This window comes from Mastigoproctus giganteus, chromosome 2 (genome assembly GCF_048544385.1).
Source record: "Mastigoproctus giganteus isolate SK-2022 chromosome 2, ASM4854438v1, whole genome shotgun sequence".
NCBI lineage: Eukaryota > Metazoa > Arthropoda > Arachnida > Uropygi > Thelyphonidae > Mastigoproctus > Mastigoproctus giganteus.
Window position 1 is genome coordinate 181,098,871 of NC_143576.1, and position 23,050 is coordinate 181,121,920.

General features: G+C 39.1%; 1 protein-coding gene across 1 annotated transcript in view; it reads right to left on the minus strand.

Annotated features, from left to right (window-relative positions):
• Positions 1–8,771: 8,771 nt before the first annotated feature.
• LOC150089804 (uncharacterized) overlaps positions 8,772–23,050 on the minus strand; it is a 30,508-nt gene continuing 16,229 nt past the window's right edge. The window contains exons 3-6 of the mRNA XM_090368825.1: positions 20,106–20,164; positions 13,810–13,944; positions 11,658–11,756; positions 8,772–8,881 (exon numbers count right to left, since the gene is read on the minus strand). Coding sequence (XP_090224951.1) covers positions 8,837–8,881; positions 11,658–11,756; positions 13,810–13,944; positions 20,106–20,164 — 338 coding nt within the window. The 3' untranslated portion in view covers positions 8,772–8,836. The remainder of the gene's footprint in view (positions 8,882–11,657; positions 11,757–13,809; positions 13,945–20,105; positions 20,165–23,050) is intronic.

The window sequence follows — 23,050 nt, forward strand, 5'->3', positions numbered from 1 at the left end:
CTGTCTTAGGTTCGTGTACTTACTGATTTTTTTCCGCATGGGGTTTTCTGCAAGTTGTCATTTTCGGGTACCGCTATATCAATCAGATAGGTAGCCTTTTCCTTCTTATCCACAAGGGTTATTTCCGGTCTTTGTGTGGAATTGTCCTATCCGTTATTATGGCGCCGTCCCAATAGAGCTTCTGGGTTTAGTACTGCCTACGGTTCGAACTCCGAGTACGGTACACTTTCTTCACCAATCACCACCAAACTAAAAGATCAATATTAAGTTTTCTTAACGAATTTTTTCCATTATTATTTTTTTTTTATTATTGTTATCACGATAAAGTTTCCTTTCAAGTCCATCCTGCTGGCGGCAGGTCGAAGGTATCGTTGGGATGGTTGTGTCACATTACAAACAAACATCATCATATTTCTCTCTGCGGACTGCTATTTATTTATAGAATTATACCGGAGTAATTTTGTTTTCTTTAGCAATGTCATCAGCAATCTAAAAGATCAATTTTAAGTTTTCTTTAGCGAAATTTTTCCATTAAGCAATCCACTAATTTTGTAAATATATCAAAGCGCATCGATTTAATTATAAAACACATAATAACCAAATTTAGGATAAAGATGTATATACTACTCCCAAATATTTGAAAAGGAATTAATTTGTTCTACAGAAAAGGAACTGCAAATTACGTTTCAGGATTGTTCTGTAATCTGAGAGACTGTTCAGAATTCGTGATTTATAACTTATCGGTAAATTCGTAGTTTCCTACTCTGCGACTGACTTGAAAACAGGTGACCACAGACATAAATATTCAGATGACGTCAGGCTCTTAAGACGGCAATGACACCATTTGTTCATTCGAACTCGACGGATGAAGCCATAAGATCACACCATTTCTTTTCTGGTGTAAAATGAAAATAAAAAGACAGAATACATTAATATCCTCGCGTAATATAGTGATTATTTATTTTGGAATAAGTCTATTTGCACTGAAAATAGCATAAAAGATAATTTACGGACTCTGACAACTTGGAGTTCTGAACGCACGAAATAGTAAATTTTTAGAATCGTGTTTAAATTCGCACTATCATAATTCCATAGAAAGTTAGAGCTTGCATAAGCCAATCGCGGTTACAATATTTAAATATGACGGGAAAATGTTATCAGAAAGCTTTGTGGAAATGCAAGCAAAATGGAAGAATGCTCATCATTGAATACGATGTTTTTTTTTTCAGCTGTATGCAACACACAAGCTGCATTATTTGTTAATCATCGTACGTTTTATTTCAGTATTGTAAAATCTGATATTCATTAGTCCATAATATTTAAATTAATTTGCATTTAAGCGAAGTTGTATTAAAATGTACCCCTTTTGTCCTGCTTTCCTATTTAAAAATTGATGCCTTTGAATTCCATCGAATACTTTGCTATAATGGCAGAAATATCTCGGAAAAGATTATATCATAATGTTCATTAAATATAATTATCGCTTTTATTTGACAATTTACAGTAACTTTGCAGAAGGGCTGCTTTTACTTCAAAGATAGGAGAACCAGGATGAAGACTTCATCATAAGAAGCCCTCCAGGATAGCACGGTAGGAGACAAAAATCCTGAGTTTGAATTATGTCAATAAAACGAGGAATGTTTGTCTAATCGTAAAGTAAAAGTTGAGTGCTTTCTAAAAAGAATAAACCTACCGAAAAATGCCTTCAGTTGCAGAGGTAATACAGTATACTCAACGCCTTATATCCTTAGTTGCTCTAGTGCTTAACGCACGCAACATACTTACGCATACTCAGTCGTCAGAAAACTTTTTTTACAAAAAAAATCACCTTCATTTATTTGAAGTCAATTAGTGTTTTCTCGATCCTGAAATTAGCATTAGCAAAGGCACATGATGCAAGAAAGCAGGCGCCTCCGTAGCCAGGTGGGCAGGAGCAGCAGTGCGTAGCACACGCTTCTTGATTAGACCGGGGTTCGAGACCGTGACCACCAAATACGGAGGATGCGGAAAGGTCACGGAATGACCACCGCATATCCCCGGAGCAATATGGCCTTAGTTGCTAATGCTCCAAATAACAACCACAGCAAGAAAGCAAATCAAACGAAAAAAAAAAAAAAAAAACTTATTTCACCCATCCACTCACTCCAAATGTTTGTCAAGTTGTGCCTGGAATCTATTTAAGCTATTAACTTCTACAACGACAGAAGGAAGTTTGTTCCAGCAATCAACCACCCGCTGGCTAAAGGCAAACTTCCGCACATCTATTCTATAACTGTCTTTCTTCAATTTGAATTTATGCACTCTCAGGCGATTATTCTGGGCAAGAGGAAAAATCCCAATCGCATTGAGAATGCTCAAACCAATCAAAACTTTATAAGCCTCAATCAGATCACCTCACAGGTACCTATTCTCCAGGCACTGTAATTTGCAAAACTGAAGCCTTTCTTCGTAAGAGCAACCCTTTGTTCCATTCACTAATCTTGTTGCCCTTCTCTGTACTCGTCCAAACAGCTCTGCATCCTTCTTCAAATGAGGCCTTCAGACCTGTATACAGTACTGAAGGTTTGGCCTGACCATTGCCTTATACATGGGGATAACACCTCCTTATCCCCCCCTAGAAAAATTCCAGTATATTTATTGACAAGACACCATGAGCTGTCAGCACTGCTCAAAAAACTTCCTATCTGCCTGCACAATTAACCCCAGGTCCTTTTCATTCTCTACCACTGCCAGTGTGGTACCACATAGTTGATACGTTACTGTGGGATTACTGCTTCCCATATGTAGTACTTTATATTTGTCAATGTTAAACTTCATTTTCCACCTCTCAACCCATCTGCTCTACATTTCTGAATCCTGTTGCAGCAGTGTACTGTCAATACTGTCATTAACAACCCTGCCTGCCTACCATCGTATCGTCTGAAAACTTGGACATTAAGCCTGATCATCAATACCATTTATAAATACAGAAAACAACAATGGACCCATCACTGAACCCTGAGGGACTCCAATAATAACATTAGTCCACGTAGAGCAGTGTCCATTGATTACCACTCTGTCTTCTCCATAGACAGAGATGTCTCCATAGATGTCTTCTCCATAGACTTTACCACTCTTTATCCATAGCAGCAATTTGCCTCCAATGCCACACTGCTCCAATTTGTGCAGCAGTCTTCCATGTGCAACAGTATCAAAAGCCTTTCTAAGATCCAAATATATAATATCAAAGTTATTTCCTGCATCCAATTGTTTTGTGACTGCATCATAGTATCCAATCAAATTGGTCAGGCAAGATTTCCCCTTAACAAAACCATGCTGTGTCCGAGCTATAACTGAAGTCTTGTCTAGAGGATCCAGCAATGCTTCTTTAACAAGTGTCTCCCTTAATTTCTCTGGAACAGAAGTTAAACTAACACGTCTGTAATTACCTGTGTCTCCTTTTGATCCTCCTTTGTGGACGGGGGTCACATTTCCACATCTCCAGTCCATGGGTACCTCCCCTGATTCCAGGGAAGTTCTCATAATTATGGCTAAGGGTTTGCTTATTTCCTTTGCCGCCTCCTTTAATATAACTGGATAGATCCCATCCACCCCAGGTGCCTTTGTTGTGTTTATCTTCAATAATTTCTCCTCCACTTTACTATCAGTTATTACAAGATTATCTAGCTTACTGCCAGAGTTTAATTCACCTCTGGCATTCCCCTCCCTGAATAACCCCTCATGTGTGAATGGGGATGCAAAATATTCATTTAGTTTGATAGCTTCCTGAGCAGGATCATCAACAGTTAAACCATCGATATCAACTGGACCAATCTGATTCATCCCCTTCCTTCTAGAGTTTAGCATTAGCATTAGCATTAGTAGAGGCATTTGATGCAAGAAAGCAAGCTTATGCAGCATCAGCCAAAAAAAAAAAAAAAAAAAAAAAAAACACTTCCACTTCACCCCTCTGTTCGTTCAAAATACCTGTCCAGCTGAGCCTTAAACTTATTTAGGCTATCAACTTCCACGACAAGGGATGGAAGTCTGTTCCACCAACCAACCACCCGCTGGCTAAAGGCAAATTTCCGCACGTCTATCCTACATCTGTCTTTCCTCAATTTGAATTTGTGCCCTCTCAGGTGATTATTCTGAGCGAGAGGAAGAATCCCATCAGCATTGATGATGCTCAAACCATTCAAGGCTTTATACACCTCTATCAGATCACCTCGCTGGTGCCTAGTCTCCAGACACTGTAATTTGCAAAACTTAAGCCTTTCTTCGTTAGAGCACCCCCTTTGTTCCATTCACTAATCTTGTTGCCCCTCTCTGTACTCGTTCCAGCAGCTCTACATCCTTCTTGAAATGAGGTTTCCAGACCTGTATACAGTACTCTAGGTGTGGCCTGACCATTTCCTTATACAAGGGAATAATCTCCTCCTTATCCCTGCTAGAAACGTTCCTATATATCATTGACAATACACCATGAGCTACACTTGCAGCCCGTCTGCACTGCTCAGAGAACTTCATATCTGCCTGCACAACCACCCCCAGGTCCCTTTCATTCTCTACCACTGTCAGTGTAGTACCACAGAGTTGAAACGTTGCTCTGGGGTTGCTGTTTCCCATTTGTAGTACTTTACATTTGTCAATGTTAAACTTCATTTGCCACCTCTCAGCCCATCTGCTCAACCTTTCCAGATCCTGTTGCAGCAGCATAGTGTCAGTCGTGTCCTTGACAACCCTGCCTACCTTTGTATCGTCTGCAAACTTCGACATTAAGCTTGATATACCCTCATCAATATCATTTATGAATACAGAAAACAATAATGGACCCAACACTGAGCCCTGAGGGACTCCACTAATAACATTAGTCCACGACGAGCAGTGTCCATTGATTACCACTCTCTGTCTTCTCCCCCTCAGCCACCCCTTTATCCATAGCAGCAATTTGCCTCCAATGCCACACTGCTCCAATTTGTGCAGCAGTCTTCCATGTGCAACAGTATCAAAAGCCTTTCTAAGATCCAAGTATATATTATCAAAGTTATTCCCTGCATCCAGTTCCTTTGTGACTGCATCATAGTATCCAATCAAATTGGTCAGGCAAGACTTCCCCTTAACAAAACCATGTTGTGTCCGAGCTATAGCTGAAGTCTTGTCTAAATGATCCTGCAGTGCTTCTTTAACCAGTGCCTCCATTAAATTTCCTGGAACAGAGTTAAACTCACAGGTCTATAATTACTTGTGTCAGCCTTTGATCCTCCTTTGTGAATTGGGGTGACATTTGGACATCTCCAGTGTGTGGGTACCTCCCCTGAGTCCAAGGAAGCTCTCATAATTATGGCTAAGGGTTTGCTTACTTCCTTTGCTGCCTCCTTTAATATAACTGGATAGATCCCATCCACCCCGGGTGCCTTTCTTGTGTTTATCTTCAACAATTTCTCCTCCACCTTACTCTCAGTTATTACAAGATTCTCTAGCTTACTGCCAGAGTTGAATACACCTCTGGCATTCCCCTCGCTGAATAACTCCTCATGTGTGAATGTCGATGCAAAATATTCATTCAGTTTGTTAGCTACCTGAGCAGGATCATCAACAGTTGACCCATCAATATCAAGTGGACCAATCTGATTCATCCCCTTCCTTCTGGAGTTTACATAAGTAAAGAACTCTTTGCTGTTTTTCTTTGCATCCCTTGCCAAAGATTTCTCGTAATCTGGATTCGCCTGCCTAACCTCCCTTGTACCTTGGTTACAGATAAACTTGTATCTATCATAGGCTTCTGTGTTATGTATTAATTTGTATGTATCCCATGTTTCTTCACTGTCATTTGCCTCATCAGTTCATCAGACATCCATTTAGGCCTAAACCTTGAACAATATTTCTTAGTTGGTATGTAAAGCCTAGTAGCTTCCAAGATAAGTTCTTTGAATGCTTCCCATTTTGCATTGGCTGTTGGTAACATCATCAGTTGGTCCCACTGTATAGAATTTAAATAATGTCTCAGTCCATCGTAGTCGCCTTTACGAAAGCAATAACCCTTCCCTTTACCCCTAATGGTAGTTACCTCTTTGAGTAAATCCCACTTTAGCACATTGTGATCACTGCCACCTAGTGGTTCATTTATCTGCAGATTCTTAATGCATGAAGAATCACTGCTGATAATAAAATCAAGAGTATTACTCCCTCTAGTTGCCTCCCGAACATGCTGATGTAGAAAACAATCATCCAATAAATCCACAAAAGCCTTGCTAGTGTGTGAGTGACCAGCCCCCAAATTCCAGTCAATATCTGGGAAATTAAAATCTCCCATTATAAGACTCTCTGATTTACTGGCCCACTCTATTTCCCTGTACAGTATCTTATTATACTCATCAGAGTCATTAGGCCTATAGCACACTCCTACTCTCAATTTTGATCTCCCAATGCTTATGTCGCACCAAACTGACTCGACACTGCACTGTCCAGCGATGGCGACTGGCTTCACTTCTTTGGATTTTATGTATTTCTTAACTAATAGCATAACCCCTCCTCCCTTCCTATGCTGTCTATCCTTTCTGTAGACGTTGTACTCACCAAATTCCAGTTCTGCATTCCTTATATCTGTGTGACACCACGTCTGTGATATCCCAACAATATCTGTCTTTGATGTTTTGAGCAATACTTCAAATTCATCAAATTTATTTACTAAACTCCTAGCATTGGTGTACACGCAAGTATACATGCACCTATTTCTATTCTTAGCTACCCTAACACAACCCATGTGTTTACTTGTACCGCAATGAGTCCCGGCGGTCTCTGAAATATCCTGCATATTGTTTTTCAGGCTTCTGCTCATTCCAATAGAAACAGTGCAAGAATCTCTTTCACCTCTGCCAGTGGCTACTGTTAATCTATTGGTCTTTGTTTCCCCCCAAGCTAGCAGTTTTCCAACCCACCTAACACTGCCTCGATAGCATCAGCAGATATTCTTGCACCCTTTCTATTTAAGTGTATCCCATCCCTGTAGAAGCAATCTCTCCTGTTAACAAGTACAGCCAGGCTGAAAAACATTCTACCCCTTGAGCCTTGCACAATCTTTCCAGGGCCGAATTGATCGACAAGGCTCTCATCATATACTCCCTCCTATCATGTCTGGGCAGAATTCCAGACACTTTCAAATTCAACCCTATTTCATGGCTTTTTTTCAACAGTGACCTGTATTTGTTAAGCAATTCTGCCGGTCTCCTACTCTTGATATCATTAGTGCCAACGTGTACAACTATATCAGCTTTTGTGCCCTTAAAAGATGATATCTGCTCTACAACGTCATCAACCTTTGCCCCTGGCAGACATACCCTGGTCCTGTTCCACCTATCCTTTTTACAAAGCATGTTCCCCGTTTCCCTGACAATAGAGTCACCAACAACTACTAGTTCCTTTTGGACCAGCGCATTCTGCCTTGGGGGTTGCCGCTGTGTTGCGCGACGACCAAGTGCAAGCTCTGGCGTTGATGTGGGCAGCTGAGAGCTTGATGGGCCCTCAATTTAGTTCCTTCGAGGGCATCCACCCTGTCCTGCAAGCTCTCATATAGGCCCATAAGAACGCTGAGTTTTTGCCTGATTTCGATACACTCCTTGCATCGCGCACACACAAAGACATCCCCCATGGCAATATTATGTCCCGTACCTGAATGCTCCACAAACATCATGCAAGCGGTGCATTTTATAAGGCTGTGATTCAGATGGCAACTGCCCCCCCCCCCCCCCCCCTCAGTTCTCCTCTGAGCCACAGCACTTCCGTTTACATAAGTAAAGAACTCTTTTCTGTTTTCTTTGCATCACTTGCCAAAGATTTCTCGTAATCTGCCTTCGCCTGCAAACCTCCTTTGTAACTTGGTTATAGACCAGCTTATATCTATCTTAGGGCTTCTGGGTCACATGTAAATTTATATGTATCCCATGCATTTTTCTTCTCTGTCACTTGTCTATATCCATGGGGTTTTCTAGAAGTAGTGTAACTGTTGGCCTGCCTAGAATGACTGCATAAGTACAAGGCTCTATTGTAATGCTCAATAATTGAGCACTCCAATAGAGCCTTGTACGAAAAAAAAAACCTCTATAATTGAGTTTTTTTTTTTTTTTTTTTTTTTTTGTTTTTTTATTTGTTTTGTTTTGCTACTCTATTTCTCACCGATTGTTATTCCTGCAGAAATATTTGTTGCGGGATAATTTTCATATTGTGGGGGAAGAAAACCCAGAAAAAGTCAGGAAGGTAAATTCTATTTCCCACATCTGACATCTATGATTGCCTAATCAGAGGATTTTGAGAATTTTCCAATCTCTGACGGGATTGAAATTTAGCTCTCTCCCAATAACAATGTGGCATATCGAAATTACTGTAATGTTCACTGAGTTCTGAGCTGCTTTGAATCATCACACCTGAGAAACTTCTGCCAAGTAAAACCATTGTATCATTTCTCTTTGCTAGATTTAAAAAAAGTTTCGAGAGGACTCCACAGCCTCCATCAAACTAAATAACTCTGTTCACTTGAAAAATCCATTTCATTTTTCGATATGAGTTTTTCAAAATAAATAAAGAAATAATTTATTCATATGAATGTCCAAAACCAAACAAACACTCGCACAAATAAGCAATGTTAAAACAAAAAAAATTATTTATTCATCCAATTTTCATTACATTATTAAAAACATATCATTCGTATTATTATTATATTATTATAAAATCATATATGATATATATTATAGCATATATCATATATTATTAATTTTATTAAAATTAATAAAATGTGAAGACTTTTTTCTTTTCTGATCAAGAGCCATTAGACAGTTAAGCAACTATAAAATGTTTAAGGTCATTCTAATGCACACAGAAGAGGAGTGAAATTAAGTCCACATTCCTGTAAAATAAAATAAAAGATCAAAATTTGGAGTTACAACTAACCTATAAAATATAATGAAACTATATGACAAAATTAAATTCTAAATGAACAAACTATAAGATATTGCTCCTACACTGTCCTATCAGAGGGCTGTTCCATAATAAGAACACGCCTCTGAGAAAATTAACAGCTGAGCACAATGTTTATCTGTTTTCTATTACTCAGTAACTTGATAATCCTTAGTTGGAGCACATAATTAAGACAAGCCCAAGGCAATCCATTCTTTTGTGGAGCTTACTGTTATCTTAAAGACAGCAAGGAGCAAAATACCGCTAGTCTTCTGCTAATTCTCTTAGAAGAAATATTTTTGAAAATGAAACGACACATTGAAATTTGTATTACGGCCAAAATGGGTTAATTACTTTTCGCTTTATAATAATCATTTGTTTCTTCCAACAGAAACAATGCTCTTGTGATCATGAAGGATCAAATTTCTCTCCCCCCCCCCCCCTCTCTCTCTCTCTCTCTCTCTCTCTCTCTCTCTCTCTCTCTCTCTCTCTCTATTATATACAGGGTGTCTCAAAAATACACGGCATAACTTCAGGAATGAATTCCTCATATGTAGACAATAAAAATATTTTATATGAACATAGTTCCGGAAATGCTTAGTTCAAAAGTTATTAACCAGAATGTCTTATATCCTGCAAGTGATTTCCTTCATCACAAGGTACTGACAGAATTTGATGGTTTTCCATTCCGGCCATGTACTCAAATCAGGAACAAGCGGATATGCAATTTATGTACAGTTTGGCGGACGTAAATACCCTGGAGGCTGGTCCTTCGTACCACGAAAGATTCCCAGAACGAAGATGTGCAGACAGAAAAACGTTTGAAACTATCAATCTCCGCTTTTGTGAATATGGGACCTTTAAATCTCGTGCTGCCGATAGAGGACGACCAAAATCTACGACTCCTGAAGTAGAGGTGTGGACCAACTCCTGGCCTCCACGCTCAGCTGATTTAAACCCACTACATTTCTTCTTGTGGGGCCATTTAAAGTGATTGGTGTATTCGACTCCGATAGCTGATGTCGAAACTCTCCGCAATCGAATTGTGGCAGGTTGTGAGACAATACGAAACATGCCAGGAATTTGGCATCGTCTTCGTGAGTCCATCAGACTTCGATGTGAGGCCTGTATTCAGGCAGAACGTGGACATTTTTAACGATTACTATAAGGTGATGTGAACAGTTAAGTGTCATAGACAGACCTTCAAAACTCGGAACCAAGTATTTCCGGAACTATGTTGATATAAATTTTTTTATTGTCTACATATGAGGAACTCATTCCTGAAGTTATTCCGTGTATTTTTGAGACACCCTGTATAGCTGGACATATACAATACATACACATACTTTTAAATTACGTAAATTAGTAATATTTACAAAAAACTTCAAATTATATAGTAAAATTCATAATACATTCATGTGAAAGAGAATATCCACTGAGTGTACTTTATTAGCCACTTTATTAGGAAAACCTACCTAATTGGAAATAGGTCCCTCTGTAGAGCTCAGAAGAATCTGGATTTTTTGTGGGTTAGACACAACGAGATGACGAAAGAATGCCACAAGAATACTGGCTCAATGTCTCCCCGCAGTTGTCACAGATTTAATGGTTGCAGATCTGTACTACAAAGAGCAACTTCTACTTCATACCACAAGTGCTCAATTGAATTGAGATCGGATGACTTAAGGCTACGGCAATGTGATGAATTCACTTTCTTATTCGTGGAACCAGTTTAGTAAAATTAATGCCTTGTGGTGTATTATCTTGTTGTAAAACCCATTCGCAGATCGATATACCTCAATTATAAAGGAATACTCATGCATCTGGTCGGAAATAATTTCCAGATAACCTGTGGCATCCAAATGTTGCTCCACTAATATAAAGGAGGACAAATTTGTATCACTAAAACTCTCCGCACAGCATTGCCCCACCACCATCTGCGTTCATTCTTGACAGCTGACAGGATGGGCCCCGAGCTCTTTTCGTTATGTTCTGGTCCTCCCGTCAGCGAGAAACACTAAGAACTAGGATTCATCAGATCAGGCAACATTTTTCGAATCCTCCTCTGTCCAACGTTACTATTCTTGAACCGGCTGTATGCCGTCTTATTTATTTATTTATTTGACAGAAGTGAAACCCTAGTTCGGTCGAAGCTACGATACCCTCATCTGTGACAAGGTACGATGCGTTCTGCATTCTGAAATGCCTCTTTGGTTACTACAGTTGTACTAGGTTGCTATTTGACTGACTGACTGTAGCATTCCTGTTGCCCTGCACAAGCCTGTCAGCATCATTTTGTCTCTTGCATCAACGAGCTGTTTCCGACCACTGTATCGACTTTGGCCGGATGTTGTTTGGCGATTGGAACAATCTCGCTACCCGCAACGCATAGTCTTACGTCGAAACCTCATCCGTTTCTGAAATACTCATATCGGCGCATGTCATGCCGACTACCACGCCACGTTTAAAGGCACTTAAATGTTTCGACTTGCCTATTCTCGCAATGCATTCCATGCACGTGCAGTATCACTGTGTACCTCAACACCTGCTTTATATCGCATGCTATGAACAAGTGATGTCTTTGCTGAAGATGAACTCCATTTCATGAAAGAGTACGTATACTTAATAAAGTGGCACTCAGTGTACATTTCCGTCGAATGTATAATAATAGTGCAGGCGTAATTGTGAAAATTATTTCGTTGATGGCATAAGGAAGCCTAGCTTACCGCATTTGCTTTGATGTATTCTTCTATTTTTGAAATAAAAGATGACCCAGTAGCATTTTGGAATTCTTGAAGGATACAGTCCAACCATTGTTTCCGAATCTATACGAATAAATTATTTTAAAATAATTATAAAGTAATTTTTATTGTTATTTCAGTTTAGTATTCAATACTCATATACTGTCCCACCAAAAGAATTCGGACAACCTATCCAAAGTAGTGAACTAAGCGGACTAAATGTGTACAATATAAGAAACAGGTTTAAAAGCCAGCAGAATGTAGAGATATCACAAACAAGATGAGTTTCGAAGAGATTTGTGTCGAATGGCAATCTGCAAATTCTGATTGCTTGACAAGCATACGTTTGTGCCTCAAAAGTTAACAGTAGTGGATGTGTTTAAAAAGGGAAGGCCGTGATCATGTAGTCGTATGTAAAACCGTGAATGCTGATGGTCAAATAATGAAAAAAAAAAAAAGAAATAGCGATTGGGATCGTCGATTACTTGAAGTACGTAGTGAAGGAGAATGGAAAGACTTCCCTGGAAAAACGTCGAATCCTCTTAGAGTTTCGCATGGGAACAGTGAAATTCTTACTATTTAATTCATTTGAATTATTTTATTGAAATTAGCAACATTAAGACGAAGTATTTATTTTGTTTATTTATCTTTTTTTTTTTCTTTTTGGTAGTTGGTGGCGCATCGGCTTCTGTGGCCATATATATATATATATATATATATATATTTCTTTTTTTTTTTTACTGACGGTGAATGGACGAAATATAGTTTCGCGTACGCAACCATCTCTCTATAAATTGCGCACATTCTTTGTCCCATTTACTTCTTTTACTTAAAATTAAATCTCTGGAATGTTCCCCGGCGATCGACTGTAGTATAAAAAAGCTCAAACAACTTCCTCCACAATTGAAGGAAATCGGAAACAGGCCTTAACAACACATTGTGCGGAAAGAGCAGCGATTTTAATCATCGTGCAACGCGAAGTGCGTCTACGTTGCCGATCCCCAATTTTTCATCACGCCGACGAACTGGAGTCAGAATAACAATAACACACGGTATAAAGGCGATCCACTGAAGCCTCGTGGCGTTCGTTGTTTGGAAATTAAACCAAAAATCCAATCCGTCCTCGCAAGAGAGAGAGAGATGTACGAAATAAGCTGTCCACTGACTGTAAATAAGTGTTTGTTGCTTTCCACCAAAATTCTTCGTAGTAAACCAACTGAACCCACGACGTAGTGAAATAACTGTCCACACTATTCTACCACTCTGCTCCCTGTAAACTATTCTTTTCTAGATGTCTTGAAATAACACTTCTGTGATGCTTTCTGCTTCTCTTTACTTCACATAAATATTAAAAAATGGAAAACCTGTTTATGCACCTTTTTGATACTACATTAGAGGACGACTCATGTTGATGACTGCAAATAAATGGCACTGAAAATATAGGTGTTAGATGACTTTCATCAACCGGTGAAATACCACCACTTTGCTTATTCGAGGCTTGAAGTGGTGAAATCCAGGTTTAGTCTCTAGAGCAAAGTTTCCGTCATCCCCCACTCCCCATACTTCTCCTTCAACCCATGCACGGTACTAAGTACTATAGGTTTTGATACCTTTCATGTTTGGAGTTTTTATAAAAAAAAAAAAAAAAAAAAAAATAGGACAGTAAACCAAAAAGGCAACGAGGACTTATACGGTCTGTTTAAAAAAGTTAAAAATTGGCACAGTCATTTAAAAAACGATACATGATGGATAAATGATTGATGTTTGAATTCACCGCACAGTAAGGGAGACTAGGATCAATTCTTACATTTTTTTCATTTATTTCTATAATTACTCTATTTTTAATGAAAAAAAAAATAATTAATTCTGTATCAGGCATATAGTGTATCCTTCCGCTAGAACATTTAACGTGTTTTACATTTAGGAGTCATCGGCAGGCGATAAAAGCGTTTTAATTTTCAGATATTAATAAAATTCGTGAACAATAATCGAACAATGTTTTTATTTTATTAATAAAAAGGTTATGAAAAGTATCATTTAAACTGCTTTATTCCTCGCTGGATTATCATTAAAAATATTTGCATGAGAACATTTGTATGACATCTATAATAAACTCCAGAAACATGTTTGAGTTTACCTCACTAGCGTTATGGTTACAGTTACAGTCAGTGTCATTCCAAACATCTGTGCAGATGAATTTCACAACAGATTTGTAGCCCTGGCTGCAATCTTCTCCGACAGCTTTCACACAATCAAGTTTCATATCTACTATCTGTAAGAATATATCAATATTACATTATAATTTGTTACATATGTTAATATAATATAATATAATATCGGTGTAGTTACACCACAGAATAAAACTCTTAAAACGCATAAAGAAAAACTAGGGTAGTAGTGGGAAAGGCATAATTTCATCTGTATCTCATATTGTGCTCATCTTTCACAACGAGTTACCAAGCATTGCACTCCCTCTAATAAGTAACGCTTCACAAATAGAGAAGACTATTGTAGTGAAGCGCTACTTATTCGAGGTAGTGCAATGCTTGGTAACTCACTGTGAAGGATGAGCCCAATACGAGATACAGATGAAATGATGCTTTCCACAATACGATTGTAGTTTTTCTTTAAGAGTTGTCTGTGGTGTATCTGCACCGATATTATATAGATATAGAATTATAAACTCTTAAAAAAGTATTCCTAGTTTCATCTAGTTTATTTAAATAATATAATATTATAAAACATTGTGGCATACAGCTCAATTGTTTAATAAATTACGATACGGAGAGATCCATGAGCTTCGAATTTCTGTCTTTTCAAAGCAATTTAATGAATCCAAAACTCTATCAATTTTCGTTCGTAAAATCTCGAATTATCAACACTTTTCAATTCGTTTTCAACTTTCACACTCTGATACGGTAAATCCTTACATTTGTGAGTTCCTTTTGAATAAAGGTTGATGCAAGTGATTTGTAAAAATCTACTCAAAATAAGTAAAGTCGTTTATTTTTGTTAAATAGACAGAATAATCCTTCCCGTCTTAACATCATGCGTGTACACATAGGCAAATTAAAAAAAAAATAACTTGTGGTTGTCACAGACATTCTTTCAGATATGTCAGACAAGCTGTACTTGCTACAGGGGAGTCTAAAACGCTGATGGAACTGATATTCGGGTGACACTCAAGTCAAGTGGACCCAATTTCAGCGAATTCCAGACGGTCTGTGACAGCCAAATCCTCTGCTTGCACCTTCACGATGGTGGGACTGTTAGTAATCCTGGGTATAACCTTCATGCACAAGTACATGGTAGGTGACCACCCAGGTGTGAATCAACGTAAGCAGGGGTCCAGGTGTGGCGTCCACATCACATGGAGGAACGCCGCCCCTCTATATTACCAGGCAGTACTAGGTGGTGGATGACTCTCATGAAATACCACCACTTTGCTTATTGGAGGCTTGAAGTGGTGGAACCCATGTTTAGTCTCTAGAGCTAAGTTCCGGTCAACGCTTCCCTATCTCTACCATCATACAGTACGATTGATGACTTTTGAGGTTGTGATAAATGTAATATTCCTTACATTTCGAGGGTGCAGCTCTAAAACGGTGTTCGCAGGCCGGCCGCTAGTTAGTACACCGGACCGAAACTATTGGTAACTCTCTAGGAGGTTTCTGGATCAGCTAGTGTATAATCTTGCTACCTCTACTCTGCCAAATAGTGACTGGAGGAAGTCCGAGTAGTGTGTATGCGGGGAGCATTTTCGAGGCCACGTTATGCCAAGGATCTGGGTATATTCTTACCACGTGTACGCCCTATGCAAAAATTTCATTACTTCATACAGCATGCCCCACCCACTTTTTCTTACTATTGAATACACCATAAATTGTCAAAATAATAGAGCAAGCTTATCTGCGAAAAGTTCTAAACCTCCCAAGCACTTCCTAATTCATTTCACAAATATACGTGGTCTCAATTCTAATCTCAATGATGTCCATTTCCACTTGCAGTCTGCCAAACCCCATGTACTTTTTCTCACAGAATCTCAGCTATCGGTTGATTCAACTACTGCTCATCTCAAATGCCCAAATTATTCGCTGTATGATTCCTTTCGTCTCAAAGGTGGTACTTGTGCATATGGTCGTCTGATATTCTCTGTCAGAGACTTGGAAATTTGGAATCTCCTCTCTTTGATCTTTTCTGGTTTAAAATCTCTCTACCTCATTGTGTCAAATTCAACTGTTGTCTCTACCGTTCGCCCAGCTCCACTAATCACTTGGAGCTCTTTGACTTCCTCTCTTTGCAACTTGACTTTCTCCAGTCCAACTTTCCTAACAGTGAGGTAATTTTCCTTGGTGATTTTAACGTTCACAACTCCAGCTGGCTTCCGTTTTCTAGTTACACCGACCCAGCAGTTCGAGATGCTGAGGCTTTTGCAATCACTAATGACTTAGCACAGATTGTTCATTTACCTATAAGAATTCCGGACAATCCTAATCATACAGCCAATACGCTTGATGTTTTTCTCACAAACAACCCTTCTAAGTACACGGTTGAAGTGAGAGGTCCTTTAGGCACTTCAGAACACAACTTGGTGTTTGTCTCTTCTCCAATGGAACCTTTATCTCATGGCTAATCCCAACCTCGTGTTGTTTGGTATTACAAGAATACAAAATGGGATCACCTGCGAGACTTCTTTTCTTCTTTTCCTTGGTCGGATTACTGTTTCAAAACTTCTGATATCAACGTTTGTTCAGATCGTGTCAGTGAAATTATTCTTGCAGGAATGGAAACCTTTATCCCACACTCCACTTTAAAATCTCGTCCTTTATCTAAACATTGGTTTTCCAATAAATGTGCTAAGGCTGTTCAAGAGAAGAATGTTGCATATCGTAACTGGCTTGTTTCTAATTCTTCAGTTTCATTTTCTGCCTACACCAAAGCTCGCATCATGTATTAATGATCTTGGTAAAATACCTCCCTCCTTTCCCAACACGCTCCATCAATGCCTCCTGTGGTCTTCCGTCAAAAGGATATCAGAAGGATTTTGATGAATCTTGATGCTAAGAAAGCTCCAGGTCCTGATGGTATTTCTCCACTTGTTCTCAAAACCTGGGCTCCTGAACTTACTCCTGTTCTTTGCCGCCTTTTTCCCTTTCTTATTCTAAAGGTGTTTATCCTTCTGCTTGGAAATTTGCTCATATCCAGCCAGTTCCTAAAAAGGGTAACAAATCCCTCCCATCCAATTATGGTCCCATTGCAATTACTTCTACTCTTTCTAAATTAATGGAGAAATCAATTAACCGCCAACTCTTAAACTACCTAGAAACCTTCTGTCTGATCAACTATCGCCAGTATGGATTCCGTTAGTGTTGATCCACTGGTGATATTCTGGCTTATGTTACCCATTTATGGACTAATTCAATGGAAAGGTTCGATGAAACACAGGTAGTTGCTCCTGACATCTGAAAGGCTGTTTATCGTGTTTGGCATAAAGGGCTTCTAAACAAGCTTCCATCATATGGTTTGCCAACTGTTTTTAGTAATTGGTTATCCAGTTTTCTCTCTGATCGCTCAATTAGCGTGATGGTAGATGGCTCTCTGTCTTCTAACTTCTCCACTAATGCCGGTGCCCCCAAGGTTCAGTTCTTTCCCCCAGTCTTTTCCTCTTGTATATCAATGACCTTCTTCCATTGACTGGAAATCCTATCCACAGTTTTGCCGATGATAGCACATTGCATTCCACTTTCCATTTTGAGAAACCTTTTCCTGCTCAATCAGCTTCAACTTCTCGAAAATCTACTACCAATTCCTTAAATGCCGATCTTCAGGTAATTCTCCAGTCGGGCAAAGACAACTTAGTTGATTTCAATCTTTCTAAAACTCAGTCTTGTCTTATATCTCGAAAAAGGTTTCTTCTGCTCCTATGCTTATCTTTAGTGACACTCCGATTTCTAGGCAAAATGATGTATCTCTTTTGGGGATTACCCTTACTTCTAAACTCTCTTGGCACAAGCACATTACAAATATTGATTCCTCTGCATCTAAAAAACTTGGTTTGCTCTTTCGCTGTCGGCGTTACTTTTCTTCCAAACAGCTCCCCACTGTGTATAAATCGCAAATCCGCCCTGCCATGGAATATTGTTCACACATCTGGGGTGGTGCCCCCAAAACCTCTCTCAAGCTTCTTGATTCCATTCATAAGAGGGCAGTTAGGTTAATTAATGATCCATCTCTAACAGAGTCTCTCCACTGGCTTTCTCATCGATATACTGTTTCTGCAGCATGCCTTTTCTACATACACTTCCATGGGCACTGTTCTTCTGAATTGGCTTCTATAATTCCCGCTCTCTCTTTCAAAACAGTTCGAACACGTGCCCCCACCAGCCAACATCCATTTACTGTCCAACTTCAAACCCACAGAACCAAATTTTCATCTTCCTCATTTATACATTCAACTGCCGTTTTCTGGAACAAACTTCCTTCATACGGATTTCCTGAAAATTAAAGTCTACAGAAGTTCACGTCTAATGTCAACAATTATCTTGTTTCGTCTTCTCAACCTCCAACCCAAGCACGGTATTACGTACTATAGGTTCTAATACCTCTCGTGTTTGGGGTTCACATAAAAAAAAATATATATATAATACTAATGTTAAAGCTAACGGTACAGCATTTAAACTGAAGGATTATGAAATAAGGTTCGGGTGAGCTTGTAAGCAGAAAGGAAAGGCTGGAATGAGGGAATATTTAGAAAAGTGTCATCAAGGGGCGCCGCTTAATTTGAATTAAATGGCATTTTTCTAAATTATTTTAGGAGGGCATACTTCTCCAGCACTCTTTGGGGTATACTTGACGAGCTCTTGAAGCGCGTTGTCGAGCTCTTGAAGCGGTTAAAGGGTACTTCAAACGCCCCGTAGAACGACGTAAACTGGCGTAAAACATCTGCCAACGCCTTCGGACCCGTTTATCTAATATTTCCCTTCCCCTTCCTTCATTCCTTGCTGTAGTTCGAATTGGTCATTGGAATATTCTCATTTTATATTCGAATTAGGTAATGCTTTGCAGCTATCGACTATACTGAAGGAATATAAACGAAAAATAAATGTAATAAATAAATGTAATAGAATGTCTCGTATATATCATAACACTGTTTAGGAGGAAATAAGTACAGCCTTTTTCAAAAATTAGCACATAATGGATAATTCTTCAATTATTGTACAAGTTAGTGTATTTGCATCATTTCTGTACATAGCAACTACATAAGTAGTTATAAATTAGCATCTTTAAGTATATCTCTTATTGTGAATACCTTCATAACGAGTTGCCAATATCATGGCAACTCTTTGTGACTTATTGCAACTCGTTATAACGAGTTGCAATAAGCTACGTAATGTTGCCGTATGGGTGATGGTATCGGCTGAGAATAAGTAACAATTGCATCCCCTATGGTGAAACTGTACTTATTCGAGGCAGTGCAATATCATGGCAACACGTTTTGAAGGTATTCGCAATACGAGATATAGTTAATGATGCCAATTTATAATTACTTATTCAGTTGCCTATGAAAGAAATGATGCAAATGCACTAACTTGTACATTAATTAAACTATTTACGTAACCTGAGGCTTTAGCCCTAAACTATACCATAACTCTTTAATATAACGATAATTTTATTTTTCTGATCTCGCACATCTCGATCTCCCCAAACATTTGATGAGTTATATGATATGTATGTGTGTGTGGATGTGTGCAAAGTTACTGTAATGCTGGAGCAGATTTCACACCTTTCAAAGGATGTTTCTGAACAGGGCATAAACAGGTGCATTCATGAAGTGCGGGTTTCATAATAATAAATCTTCGTTTATTATTAAGAACAGGCAACGTTGTTTGTTGCAATCAAATTTCCCGTGTTTCAAACTTCAAGTAATGGGACAGGTCACGGCTCCACATTGATTATTTATTAAGAGTAGTTCGTTTTATTTTTATTTGTATTTTAAAAGGCATTCCATTTTGTTGTCGTTTGTTTCCTCGGTTTTCAGAATTCATGCAGCTACAATCACATAAATTTTATGATTTTTATCATTTAATTTATAAATTAGTTAACGTATCTGAATGGGTTATAAGACATGTATCTCAACGGTTATCAGTAATTGGAGCTGGACGGTAGAAGTAACCTTCATTTATGCGTGAATTCAAATGATATTAGTTAGACAAAGTATTACAATGGATGCTAAAATCATCCGATACTAAAATTTTCGAACCTTCTCAGAGCCTTTACCACAGTGCTGCAGGGAAATAAGTATGTTGGTCGATCCAGACATTATAAATTTCAGGCAAGATTAATACAAACAAAAATAGGCATTATAACATTATATTTTAAGTAAATAATTGTAAATAAAGATAAAGAAGAAAAATAATAAAGAAGCATATTTACATTGTAGAACCTTTCATTCAGGCAATGCAGATGCTCTATAAGCTGGTCTTCTGTTAAAACTGCAATGAAAATAAAAAAGGTTCGTTTCGGTTTTATGTTTCTTCTTTAGAGAATCTAGAATGATGAAAATTTGAATTTATGATACTGTAAGATATAAATCTTACAAAGTTAAATAAGACTATTTGTTTATTTTTGCTAAAGGTAAGGTTAAAGTTTGAAGAACGCTAGATTTAGTAAAGGACAGTTTTAAGCGTGAGAATTAAGAATAGTAGCAAAGGGGTAAACAACTAATTGAAATAATACGAGAGAGCAAACAGGGACAGCAAGACTAGGTAAAAGGATGCCATTTGAGAACAGGCATGAAAGGGTTGCTTAATAAAGAACAATAGGACGTGAAACGGGATTATACGAAGCGCCCCCTTTGATCTATGACACCGTTAGAACCAAAACAGGAAATGAGGGGACGTCCAGAGTTCGCGTCAAAATAAACCGGCGTCTGGCTGGCTGATATATGAGTTTTGGGATACTTTTGGAGAGAAAGGTGTGAAACGAAAATGAGTGTTTTTGGAGGTTGCCTGGGGACATGAAAGGTTCATGCCGCTTGTGAGAAAAAAATAAGAAAATTCTAGAAAAGGGTTGCTTTGTGCGCTGGGGAGAAAGCTTGGAAATTGTGTTAGCAAATAGGAATGAACGGAAATTTATACGGAAAAAGAAGATTGGTTGGAGTCCTTGGGGGAAGCGTGCCAATCTTGAAGGGAAGAGTGAAGTACGGGAAGAAAAAAATTGAGAGAGGGAGCATTCTGTGTCTGACTTCTGTATGGTGTGGTCAAAGGGGAGGTCGTGAGTGCGGGTTGAAGTGGAGGTAACCGAATTTGGTAATGTAGGCCCTTGTAGAGTGAATGAGCCAGTTATGTACACCTGTGAATATATCGTCTATACAAGAAGGTGCCTCATGTCAAGAGTGCCGCCCTTTACACAAACACATGTCAAGAGTGCGGTTGCCAGTAGAGGGACCGCGTGTGTCGGTTGACTAAATTTGGTCTCTTCAAATTGTGCTTATTAATATTGTACCAATGGATTATTTTGGATTTCACTTGGATCTACAGGTTTCTATTTGTGATGGTGAGTCTATCCATGTCATTTTTACGGCAAACGTCTAAGGCGTCGCGGATTTCTGAGCGTTTTTAATTTATGCTTTGTCTTGCTCTACTAACGAACGTTCACAATGGATACGCCATATAAGTCTAATTGTTGATTATTGTCTATTGGTTTTCGATTTGTTATCTTAATTGTCTCCCTACAATTATAGTTGAATTTAGTGTTTATAGCCTGCATTATTTTATTTTAAAAGAAGTTAAATTCTGATAGTTTTGCTATCTCTGCTTCTTCTCCGACCTGCTGAAATGCCTTCGGTTACTATGTCAGGTTACGTGGTACACGTTGCCACTCCCCTATTGGCCTTTTCCTTTGTAAGGTGGACACAGCTGCTCCCAACGATTAATTGCATTTCTAAATCAACATTCTTTATTATTATTACTCTGGTTATTAATCATTGTTTATGACGGCACAGTATTTATTAATGATTTTTTTGATATGTAAATTTAATTCTTGATCACGTGGTCCTTATAGCTATATATTCTGCTGAAGTTGATATTGTGATTTTCGTATCCTGTTAATTGACTATGACGTCACCATGTGTCATGTGCCACTGTCGAACATCCTCTGCAAATTCTTCCCCTGCCTGTCTTGCTCCCTGGTGGCAATAGTTGGAATTACAATTTTTGGTCGATTGTGATTTTCTTCAGTAGACCCGTTTCAGGAGATTGCCTATTATATCAGTAGACCGTTCTCAGCACATTGATACATCCAGAACCACAGACAACGCGTATCCGACATGAGTTCCCGCGAGGAATCTAGCTCCGCCGCTGGTGAGGACTCGGATCCAACTAACGTCCTCCCCCTTAAGGCAAACAGCCGATCTCGGAAAAAGAAGAGTAAAAGGAGATCCAGGGTCCGTCCACTTTGCTCCACTAATAATCCTTCCCCAGTTGATGATAATGGCAGATCATCCTCTGTTGATTCTGAACGATCAATTGCCGCTAAACTTGACTTAAGCATCTCTACTCCAGTTGCTGCTGCCATCTTGGAATCGCTTGCCCACCCTTCTCCTGCTCCCCCTTCTGGACAACCAGTTCTACCTTCATCCGTCCAACTAGCTGCCCATGTTTCTCCTAGTCCAGCTCATCCTGCAGCCTCTTCCTCTGCTTCTTCGAATCTGGCTCCCTCAGCTCCATCACGCACATCAGTTTCAAAAACTACTCTGTCACTCTCTGACCTTGAGCGTACTGTTGCATCAGGGCTCCCATCCTCGAACCTCTGCCCCTGTTGTCGCTGCTTCTGCTGACTCCTCTTCCCTTCATCAAGTAATATCTACCTGCATAAATATCTACTGGCATGCCTAAACCACGACAATAACAGATTTACTAGGTCGGCAGCAAATACTGTGCAGGAGCTGTGGGCCAAACGAAGACTATCTCCACAGCACTCCTGATTGATAATGAAAAATTGCGGGCAGTTAATGAACAGCTCAGGTCCCAGACAAGCATCCTTGAAAGAGTGCTTGTTATGTTATCTTATCCAAGCTCCCTCCAACCGCAACTCATCCTGCACTGGAAGCCCCTCACAGAATAAAGAACTACCACTCAGATCCTATGCCTCGCAGCCAAGACGGCATCTGCTACACCATCTCAAAGACTGTCCCACCTCCCACAGCTAGCCAAAGCATACACCCAAAAACCTCAGCATATTCTCCTGATCCGTGCATCTGAACAGTCAGAACTGAAGTCTAGTGGAGAGGTGAGAGATATAGTACAGAATAAGCTAAAGAACGACTTAAAGACAGTTAAGATCAAGCAATTGAGATCAATTAGGAACCGGGGTGTTCT